Source organism: Scyliorhinus canicula, chromosome 1 (assembly GCF_902713615.1).
Source record: "Scyliorhinus canicula chromosome 1, sScyCan1.1, whole genome shotgun sequence".
Taxonomy (NCBI): Eukaryota; Metazoa; Chordata; class Chondrichthyes; order Carcharhiniformes; family Scyliorhinidae; genus Scyliorhinus; species Scyliorhinus canicula.
Window position 1 is genome coordinate 198,316,839 of NC_052146.1, and position 12,024 is coordinate 198,328,862.

The 12,024-nt window shown below is 44.3% G+C and overlaps 1 protein-coding gene across 5 annotated transcripts in view; it reads left to right on the forward strand.

Moving 5' to 3' along the window:
* Positions 1-12,024, forward strand: part of kiz (kizuna centrosomal protein) — a 274,733-nt gene that overhangs the window by 15,279 nt on the left and 247,430 nt on the right. For 4 of the 5 annotated variants that reach the window (XM_038805982.1, XM_038806001.1, XM_038805988.1 and 1 more), the window contains exon 2: positions 9,691-9,753. The exons of the other annotated variant lie outside the window; for it this stretch is intronic. In XM_038805982.1, the coding sequence (XP_038661910.1) occupies positions 9,691-9,753 (63 nt within the window). The remainder of the gene's footprint in view (positions 1-9,690; positions 9,754-12,024) is intronic. 5 annotated transcript variants of the gene reach the window in all.

Below are 12,024 nucleotides of genomic sequence, written 5' to 3' on the forward strand. Positions count from 1 at the left end.
CCATTAAAAAAAAGACAATCTATTTAGAATTCAAATTCTGAAAATAGTTAAATTCAGATTAAAATGCTCCAATCACTTATTTTTTAAATGCATTTAGTGTATCCAATTCATTTTTTCCAATTAAGGGGCAATTTAACGTGGCCAATCGACCTACCCCGCACATCTTGGTTGTGGGGGCGAAACCCATGCAAACATGGGGAGAATGTGCAAACTCCACACGGACAGTGACCCAGAGCCGGGATCGAACCTGGGACCTCGGCGCCGTGAGGCAGCAATGCTAACCACTGCGCCACCGTGCTGCCCTGTAAATGCTCACATGTTTTCCAATTAAAACTGGAATGAACTTCATCACTGAACAGTACCCTTGAAATTTAAAAGCAAGTTATAAATGTCTGCTTCTGGAGTTGTGACTGAAATTGAAAATAATACTGGGGCCTCCCTTTTTAGATATTAAACTGACTCCTAGATGTAATGAATGAAGGCACCAACATCGGCTTGGAGGTACAAATTAGTGAGGGTTTCATGAGCATACTGTTTTGACACTTGCAACTGTCTGCTTGAGGATATGTTCAGGGTCTATAATTGGCAAAACTGTGCCACAAGACAAAAAGCCATTTAATTTGCTGTGGTGTATGAATGTCGAAAGTAGACAATCAAGTCATTGTTAATTAAGATTTTTTGTGCAGGCTGAACAAAATGCTACATGGTATAGTTGTAAATAAATTGTATGGTTTTAGCAACCTCAGTTGTTAATGAAGGACATAGTCCTAGTTTAGAGGAAGAAAGTTAATTTAAAAGTTTGGACACAAACTGATTAGAACACAGAACTATGAAGCATGTAGAGGTTCAGAAATTTAGGGAGCAGTGTTTTGTTGGGTGAGAGGAGTAGCATTTGTGTTGCCTCTTCAGGTACCTCCTGGGTAATAGTCTGGACTTTGGAAATAAATTAAGTTTCAGGCAAGGATACAAAGTGAATACCAAGCGCCCAAGACACAGTACGGTCTCCGGAGAGAAATTGTTTCAGGATATGGTAACCGCATTGACAACTTTGATATTTTGGTGGGAATTATATGTATACATCCCTGTTAATGTTAATGGTCCAAAAATGGTGGTTGGAATCATTTTGCAAAAAAACCAATAGCACAATTAATTGTAGCATTTGAAGTTGTTACTTTTTGAGATGTTCAGTGATCGATGTTTCAATGCATCAGTGTGACCATTATGCTTATTTGGGCCAATGCGGAAAGCACAGCTTAATTTTTCTTTTATGGATTCAATATACAGTTCAAGTTTCATATATATTCCGAATATCCAAAACATATAATTATCTGGATACATATTTTGTCTGTAGAGATCAAACTGATCTTTACTTTGAGCAAAAAGTATTTGAAATACAAATTACATATGTGCTATTCAGGCCAAATAAAGTCAGTTATATCCTAGAAATCATAGTAGCAGCAGATATTATGTGTGATTATTTCATGGCATAGCCTATAAGTTGACAAAGAAAGTGTTGCTCAGTATAATATTCCAGCCGCTTTAGCTAATGCCAACTATTCGTCACAACCAGAATTACAAGTATAGAAACATAGAAAATAGGAGCAGGAAGAGGCCCTTCAAACCTGCTCATCCATTAATTGGAGCAGGAGGAGGCGATTCGGCCCTTCGAGCCTGCTCTGCCATTCATTATGATCATGGTTGGTCATCCAACTCAATAGCTTAATCCCACTTTATCCCCATATTTTTAAGTCCCCTTCACCCCAAATGCTATATCGAACTGCCTTTTGAAAACAGACAATGTTTTGCCCTCAACTACTTCCTGTGGAACAAATTCCACAGGCCGACCACTCTCTAGGTGAAGAAAATTCTCCTCATCTCTATCCCAAATTGTCTCCCCCATATCCTCAAACTGTGACCCCTGGTTCTGGACACCCCCACCATCGGGAGTTGAGTGAGTGGGCAAATGAATGGCAGATGCATCGGGAACATCCGTCTTGAATCTACACTGTCTAGTCCTGTTAGAATTTTATAGGTTTCTATGAGATCCCCCTTTATTCTTCTGAACTCCAGCAAATACAATCCAAACCGACTGAAACTCTCCACATACGTCAGTCCCGTCATCCTAGGAACCAGTCTGATAAACCGTCGCCTCATTCCCTCTAAAGTGAGAATATCCTTCCTCAGATAAGGAGACCAAAACTGCACACAATATTTCAGGTGTGGCCTCAGCAAAGCCCTGTATAATTGCAGCAAGACATCCCTGCTTCTTTTCTCAAGTCCTCTTGCAATGAAGGAAAAGCATACCATTTGCCTTCTTTACTCCCTGCTGTACCTGCATGGTAATCTTCAGGGACTGGTGTATGAGGACACCCAGGTCTCGTTACACATGCCCCTTTCCTAATTTATGGCCATTCAGATAATAGTCTTCCTTCCCGTTGTAGCTACCAAAGTGGATAATCTCGCATTTATCCAAATTATACTGCATCTGACATTCATTTGCCCACTCACTCAACTTGTCCATTTAACCTAATATTTAGAACATAAGAACTAGGAGCAGGAGTAGGCCATTCAGCACTTTAAGCCCACCCCGCCATGGATCCTGTCTGGTCTTTCATTTCAAAACTATCTTTTGCACTATCCCTATATCACTTGATGTGTTTAAATATCTGGAAATATATTGATCTCGGTCTTGAATATACTCAATGTGAGCCTTCTCGGGCAGAGAATTCCAAAGATTCACCACGTTCCCAAGTGAAGAAATTCCTCCTCATCTCAGTCCTAAGTGGCCTGCTCCTTATTCTAAGACTGTGTTCCCTGGTTCTAGACCCCTGATCTGAAAGAAATTCAGGAAGGAAGCAGTCAATATAATGGGAACTTTGCCCCCTTAATTGTTCTATATGTATAAAAATGGGACCCCTGGACCTTCAGCAATCTAGGTTCTAAACTTCGGAATTTTCTCCTTAAACCAACCTACCTCCTCCTTTGACCAGATTTTGGTCAGCTGACTGGTCTAAATTGCCTGAAATTAGAGAAAATCAGAAAGCAGAAAATAGCCGTGAAATTTAAAATGTCCAAAAGAAAGATTAAGTTTGGAAATGGGATAAGTGTGTAGCCATTTAAAAATGTGATTAAACCGCATATCGTTTTAAGTTGTGTCTTGTTTATAATGTGAATAGAATGATTGAGCTATTCATGGGGGTAAGATCAGTTATGCTGAAGCCATGTCTAATTGTGCTGGCCAAGGTTTTGACCAACATTTCTTCGAGATGGTGAAAGCACCAGCTGTAAAATGGACAATGTAATTAAGTGAATTAGTAGACACATAGTTACGTTATACATTGTTGCCACCTCAGTTATGTTCTTTCTTAATTACACCCATAACAACAAATGACCAGCATTGCTAGACACATAGTGAAAGGAGTTCAGCTCGTTTTTTTTGTAATCAATTCATTTCTCATTTCATCAAAGTCCGACTTAGTTAAAATTTAAAACATTGATTTGTGACTCTTTGACTCTTTCTGCTCTTTCTCAAGCCGAATGCCAAATTTGTTAATGTTTACAAATGTTTTCCTTATCATCAAATTAATTAACTACTTGTTATTCTTCATTAAATCTGGTATGGACTGTTCCCTTGTCTGTTATTAGCCCTGTTCTATAAAATTGTCTTGGATATGATCAATAAATTTGTTGTCTTTACTGCTTGATGTATTCTTCCAATCTATGTGAAAATAAAAATCAGCATGCTCCTCTGATCTGAGCAACTATGTCATTACAATCAGAAATTCTGGAGACAACTCTGGACTGGTCTTGTAACTTTTGCTGTTTTAACTTCACCACTAGTTAATACGCTGCCTGATCAACCTTAATGAAAAGCGTATTTGAAAAAAATTATTTTATTCAGGCATTTTCATAAAAAACAAACCGAAACAGAAGCAAAATTATACAACATGATAAATAATCAACACCCACTCCCCCCCCCCCCCCCCGCTCCCTACTCTCACCCCTTCCACCCATCCTGCTTTCTCCTTTTTAACCCACTTCCCCCCCACCCCCCCCCTTCCATCCCTCCCCTTTTGCTGACTTCTCAATCCTCCTTAAAGAAGTTAATGAACGGCTTTCACCTCCAAGCAAACCCATCAAACCACCACCCTCAGGACGAACTTGACTTTTTCCAGCCTGAGGAATTCCGCCAGGTCACTCACCCACACCCCTGTTTTTGGTGGCTCCGAGTCCCTCCATTCAAGTAAGATCCGTCTCTGGGCTGTCGGGGAGGCAAAGGCCAAGATATAGGCCTCTCTTGCCCCCTGCACTCCTGGGTCTTCTGACACCCCAAATATCGCTACCTCTGGACTCAGGGCCACCTTCATCTCCAGCACCTCGGACATTACGTCTGCAAAGCTCTGCCAGAGCCCCTTCAGCTTCGGACAAAACATGCGCACCTGATTCACGGACCACCGCGCGCACTGCCCACACCTAACCTCTACCCCCTCTAAAAACCTATTCATCTGCGCTACAGTCATATGTGCCCTGTGAAGTACTTTAAGCTGGATAAGGCTTAGCCTCACATGCGACGAGGACCCATTCACCCTCCGCAGAGCCTCAACCGACGTCCCAGCTTCCACTCCCCACCCAGCTCCTCCAACTTCCGCGTTACATCCCCCACCTGGCCCCCTCCCAATCCATCAGCTCCTTGTAGACCTGAGACACCTTCCCCTTCCCTATCTCCTCCTTCGACAGCACCTTGTCTTGCAACCCCAAGGTCAGTGACTCAGGAAAGAACGGTACCCCTCTCTTCTCAAAATCCCGAACCTGCAGGTACCTGAAGCTGTTACCCCTAGGAGCTCATGCTCTTCCTCCAGGCCCTCCCAATTTCGCGAAACTATTCCCTACAAACAAGTCACTAAATTGCTCAATCACTGCCTGCCGCCAGCCCTGAACCCTCACATCCAGCCCTCCCTGGTGTAAACCTAAGATTATCACAGATCGGTGCCCACACCGAGGAGTTTTCCAGACCCAAATGCTGCTTTCACTGCCCCCACGCCCTCAAGGCCGACACGACCACTGGACCCATGGAGTACCTGGTCGGTGAGAACGGCAGAGATGGTATTAACAACACCCTTAAGCTCGTTCCCCTACAAGAGGTTGCCTCCATCCGCCCCCCATACCGACCTCTCCCCACTACCCATTTCCTAACCATGGCGATGTTCGCGCCCCAGTAGTATTTCATTATATTCGTCAACGCCAGGCCCCACCTCCTCGCCCCAGCTCCAAAAAAGCCCTTGTGACCCGCGGGGTCTTCCCGCAATACAAACCCAGAGTTAACCTTTTTAAAGAACGATTTCGGGACAAAGATTGGGAGGTTCTGAAATATGAACAGGAACCTTGGCAGCACCGTCTTCTTTACTGTCTGCACCTGTCTCGCCAGCGACATTGGCAGCACATCCCATCTTTGAACTCCCCCTTCATCTGCTCCACCAGCTGAATCAAATTTAATTTGTGCAACTGTGCACAACCCAGCATCACCTGGATGCCCAGGTATCTAAAACGTGCCCCCACTACCTTAAACAGCAACTCCACTAACCTCCTCTCCTGTCCTCTAGGCTCAATTGGGAACACCTTGCTCTTTCCCATGTTCAACTTGTACTTGGAGAACTGGCCAAAGTCCTCCAAAATCCCAAAAATGCCACCCAATGGGTCCGAAATATGTAACAACAGCGAAACCCTGTGCTCGAGCCCCCCCTGCCCCGTACTATCCCTTTCCAATCTCTCACGCTCTAAGTGCCATTGGCTCTATTGCCAAGGCAAAAAGCAATGGGGAGAGTGGGCACCCCTGCCTCGTCCCGCGATGCAGTCTGAAATATCCCAAACTCACCTGGTACATAGAACATTGAACACACAGTGCAGAAGGAGGCCATTTGGCACATTGAATCTGCACCGACCCACTTAAGCCCTCACTTCCAGACAATCTCCGTAACCCAATAACCCCTCCTAACCTTTTTGGTCACTAAGGGTAATTTATCATAGCCAATCCACCTAACCTGCACGTCTTTGGACTGTGGGAGGAAACCGGAGCACCCGGAGAAAACCCACGCAGACATGGGGAGAACGTGCAGACTCCGCATCGACAGTGACCCAGTGGCGAATCAAACCTGGGACCCTGGCGCTGTGAAGCCACAGTGCTAGCCACTTGTGCTACCGCACACTTGTGACTGGTGTCTTCTACAGCAACTGGACCCAGACCACAAACCCATGCCTGAATCCGAAACGCTCCAGCACCTCCCACCGATATTCCCACTCCACCTGGTTGAAGCCTTCTCTGCATTCATCATCACTGCCACCCCCACCTCCTGCCCCTCCAGATGCATCATAATCACATTAAGCAGCCTCCTCACATTTGCTGATAACTCTTTCCCTTTCCCAACCCCGTTTGATCCTTGCCTATCACTCCCGGGATACAGTCCACAATTCGCGAAGCAACTTGTTGTCTACATTCAAGAGCAATATTGGACAGTACGATCCACACTGCTCTGGATCCTTGTCCTTTTTCAATATCAAAGAGGTGGATGCCTGCGCAAGTGTATGGGGGAGATCCCCCCTCTCCCTAGCCTCATTGTATGCCCTCACCAGCAGTGGCCCCAGGTCCCCCCCCCAAAACTTTTATAAAGCTCCACCGGGAACCCATCTGGGCCTGGGGACTTCCCTGCCTGCATCGTCCACATACTTTCCATCACCTCTCTCAACCTGATCGGGACCCCCAATCCCTGCATCAATTCCTCGTCCACCCTCGGAAAGTCCAACCCATCCAAGAACCGCTGCATTCACCAACGTGCCAGCCTCCGTACTTTAGATGCCTTCGGGCATCCTCACAAAGCTCAACTTTTGCCCTCTGGAGCGGTTCTCCAGATCCTCCACCTTCTACTTCAGCCTCTTCTGAGTCTCCTCCATCGCTCCCACCTCATCCACCAATAACACCAGCTGCTCCTTGTGCTCCCCCACCGCTTCCTCCACTTTCTGGATCGTCCGGCCATGAGACTTCAGTCTCTGCTTCACTCTCTCGATGCCTGCCTTAACCGGCTCCACCACTTTGGCCCGGTCCTCCAGGGCTTCCTTCCTCTGCTGGCTGAACATGGCATTCAAAAATTCCACCAACTGCTCTGTTGACCACTGGGCGAGCAGAACGGGCCCTGTGCCCTCCTCCATCTTAACCTGTGGTGCACCACGAAGACTCCTGTTCCAGCAGCTCCTTTCTTCTCAAACCCATTCTGTGTTTGTGTATCCATCCCCCAGCCATACCTTCTTCAGGTACTCCTACACCTCTTTCTATCCAAAACATCGCCCATCAGACGGGAAAGGACCGAAAAATACCACCTTGAATGGGAGCCACCAAATGTGCAACTGCTCACTCCATGGCCGCCATCGGAAATCCCCAATGAAAAACCTTCTTATACTGTAGTTGTTTCTGCCTCATGTTGAATGTGAGGATTGTGTCCATCACAGGCTATTATGGACTGTATTCTACTTAAAGAAAAATTGTAAAAAGGGATAATTACCTTTGGTTATTACAACATACAGTTGCAAATTGTGTCAGTATGCGAATTGTAATGGGCATGGGAACAGTAGAATGCAACAAGTAGTTATAAGGCATGTGAAGTTTTAGTGTGATGAGAGCATGTTAGGATGGAGCAACACCTTTAGTTGAAGACTTGGGCTGCAAAGGTCAGTGTTATTTCATGAACATAGTTGGCAAATTATTAAAACAAAATCCTATGGTTTTTTGGGAGTTGCAGCTGTCAGGTAATGACTATTAAGCTTTTGCAGAATTCAGTGACCCAAGTACCGAATGATGTTGCAACTCAGACTGACATAAAGTGGAATGTTGTGTCCTGCAAAGATTAGTACTGGCAATGTTCAGCATATTCAGAAATTGAAGTATGGTGGCGAAGTTCAAAGTTGACAACAAATTGGGGTATTTGGCTAAAAATATGTAAGGTTGGACAAAATAAAGGAATATATGAACAGAATTGCAGATTGCGTATAAAAATAAAAAATGAAATTTAGTACCTATAACAAAATGTAAGGTGGTTCATTTTGATAGGAGGAATCAGGAGGCTATTTATTCATTGGAGAGTAAAAAACTAAATGTAGCAGAGGAGCAAAAATGTAGAATCCATTAAAACCTGGGCATGCGGTGACTAGGTATCAGATCACTGGAGAGGTGGTAGTCTCACGTTTTCACGCCCAAGTTAGTTCAGGCCTTGATACCCAAAATCATTGTACTAACGCTAAGCTTGTAGTTTGAATGCACTCTGAGTATATTGAAGTGTTCCTGTTTTGAGATGCTCATATTAAAAACTAATTAATGGAGGAAAGTGATTACAAATGGTGTCAAACTTGGTCAAGTGGTGGATCTCAAAGGTCAGATTGTGAAAAATAGGTATCACACTTGCTATAGAGGTCACAGTAATGTATACATTGGTGGGTTAAATGTAAAATGTTTAATTTCATCGCGTTTCATTTATTAAAATTATGATGAGCCAGTGTAATAAGAGTGTTCTCTAAATAGACTAATTACTTTGTGTCTTGTCTGCATTTGTGTTTCCAAAAATAAATCCAACAATCACAGGGTTCATTTACTTTGGATATTTGTTACAAATTCCAGATATTGTGACAACGTAAGTTCAACAGCCTAAGTTTAATCTACACAAAGTTTCTAATCGTACATGGCCCACTATTCTGAATGAATACATTGCGTGTTCTGCATAGAGGAACAGAAACTTGTCGCTCACCTTGTAACTGTGAAAGAGCAATTTCAATTAATGTTAAAAACCATGTGGTTTGACAAGAAACATTATGTACACAGTTGCAATGGACTGCTGCAGTGCCACAACCACAAATTTATTGCGTTCCAGAAAATTGTGATTTGCTCTGCATTTATTTGAAATGAAAATCGCTTATTGTCACGAGTAAGCTTCAATGAAGTTACTGTGAAAAGACCCTAGTCGCCACATTCCGGCGCCTATCCAGGGAGGCTGGTACGGGAATCGAACCGTGCTGCTGGCCTGCTTGGTCTGCTTTAAAAGCCAGCGATTTAGCCCAGTGAGCTAAACCAGCCCCTATTTAAATGAAAATGGATTATCTAAAAGCCATACCTATATTGAAACATTTCAGTGTACATGATTTTGAATAGTTAAACTACGGAATCAGAAAAATATATCTTTACTACTGCCTGCTATTCTTAATTTTGGATTTTTTGCAGTGGCATTCATATGTTTATAGTACTTGATTCCAAGTGCAATAACATCAAAAGCATAAAGCTAACGGTTAATATATTTTATATATGAATTTGTATTATTAACAAGTCACGTTTCATGAATTGTGTAATTGCACATAATTTGATGGCTCATCACCACCTTCTTGAGAGCAATTAGGAATGGACATAAATGCTGGCCTTGCCAGTGATGCCCACATTACGTGAACAAATAAAAAATGTACAATTACCAAAGGTTGTACTGACTATAGGAACTTTAAAACATTCAGTTATCAACAAATGAAACATTTCTTTTTTAATAGTCAGCCTTGCATCTGTTTTGAAAGTGGATGAGATGTCTCATAATCTTGTTTTCTAATGTCTGCAAAATACTTAAGCTGTTTATGAATTCTTTCAGAAGCATTTTCTTTTATTTTTTTTAGTGAACAAAAAAGACTGGAGCTGGAAAATAACCTTTTGACCTGTAGCAAGTCAAGTCAGTTGATGTAAGTAGAGCATTATGTTGTGTTGGTATTACTGTAAGCACTTGCAGGTCAGGATCTACTTAACATTTATTGTGACTGTTACCGTAGTCTTAAACAAATTCTACACTTTTTTTTAATGGAATATGTTTCCATTTTCTACGCCAGGTATCAGCAATATTATTTGTTCTCTGGTCTAATATAGAGTTGATATACACTAAACCTCCCTTACTCTTCCCTACCAATGATCTGGATAAGCAGGGATCAAAATGCTGTTCCATCTCCTGTGAGAATACTGGCGGTTAATATCTACCAGTCATTTTCAAACCCAGGGTTGTGACTCATGGGTGGGTCGCGGGCGGGTGTCAGGAGGGTCGCGGGGCCAAGCGTAAGCGGCTTTTAAAAATGCCGACCGTGACAGGCTTTCAGAATGTCAGCCATTCCGCGCAAGCATCCCCCCTCAGCAGTGAGCAGGCCCAGAGCCCAGCAGGGCAGAACGCCTCCTCCTAATGTCAGCGCGCTGACCCAGGAGCTGATTTAAAAAAATAATCAATGGAGTCCTCCTGCCTGGAGCCGCAGCAGAGAGCAGGGCACGCACCCCGTACGCTGATTACAGGTGTTGTGCGCGCGCAAGTGATTCCTCCATTTTGTAGCTGCCAGCAGTGCTGGCGTTAACTCAGGGCCTCTGGTTTGATTTGATTTGTTTTGATTTATTGTCACATGTACCGAAGTGCAGTGAAAAGTACTTTTCTGCGGCCGAGGGAACGTACATAGTAGACAAAAAGAATAATCAACAGAGTACATTGACAAATGGTACATCGACAAACAGTGTTTGGTTACAGTGCGGAACAAGGGGGCAAACAAAGCAAATACATGAGCAAGAGCAGCATAGGGGATCGTGAATAGTTTTCTTACAGGGAACAGATCAGTCCGAGGGGAGTCGTTGAGGAGTCTTGTAGCTGTGGGGAAGAAGCTGTTCCTATGTCTAGAAGTGCGGGTCTTCAGATTTCTGTACCTTATGACTGATGGAAGGGTCTGGAAGAAGGCAATGCCTGTGTGGGAGGGGTCTCTGATAATGCTGTCTGCCTTCCTGAGGCAGCGGGAGGTGTATATAGAATCAATGTGAGGGTGGCAAACTTGTGTGATGCGTTGGGCTGAGTTCACCACACTCTGTAGTTTCTTGCGATCTTGGACCAAGCAGTTGCTATACCAGGCTGTGATGCAGCTGGGTAGGATGCTCTCTGTGGTACATCTGTAGAAATTTGTGAGAGTCGATGCAGACATGCTGAATTTCTTTAGCTTCCGTAGGAAGTAGAGACGTTGTTGGACTTTACTGACTGTTGCATCAACGTGAGTGGACCATGACCAGACTGTTGGTCATGGTGACCCCCAGGAACCTGAAGCCATCGATAATCTCCACTTTGGAGCCCTTGATGCCGACGGGAGTGTGGCATCGTGCTAAGCTTCCTGAAGTCGATGATCAGTTCCTTGGTCTTTCCGACATTTAGAGAGTGGTTGTTTTCGGTACACCATGCAACCAAGTGATTTATCTCCCTTCTGTAGTCTGATTCGTCGTTGTTTGAGATACAGCCCACCACAGTCATATCATCCACAAACTTATAGATTGAGTTGGAGTTAAATCTTGCCACAGTCGTGTGTGTATAGGGAGCACATTAGAGGACTGAGCACACATCCTTGCGGGGCCCGGTGTTGAGAACCATTGTGCAGGAGGTGCTGTTGCCTATCCTGACAGATTGTGGTCTGTTGGTGAGGATGTCAAGGATCCAGCTGCACAGGGATCAAGTCCAACATTGCAGAGTTTGGTTATTAGTCTTGTCGGGATAATGGTGTTGAAGGCGGAGCTCCAGTATATGGACAGCAGTCTTATATTAGGTGTCCTTGTTGTCGAGGTGGTCGAGTGTTGATTGTAGAGCCAGTGAGATAGCATCTGCTGTGGACCAATTGGGGTGAAAGGCAAACTGCAGTGGATCGAGACCGTCTGGCGTTGATCAGTCTCATGACAAGCCGCTCGAAGCATTTCATGATAACAGAAGTCCGGGCCACCGGTCAGTAGTCGTTGAGGCAGGCTACCTTGTTCTTCTGTGGTACTGGTATTATGGTGGTATTCTTGAAGGAGGTGGGGATCTCAGAGTGGAGGAGTGAGGTGTTGAAGAGGTCTGCGAATACACTTGTCAGTTGGTCTGTGCAGGCTCTGAGTTCTCGCCCAGGGACTCCGTCGGGGCCCGTCGCTTTCCGCGGATTCATTTTCAAGAAGACAGCTTTTACCTCTGAGGG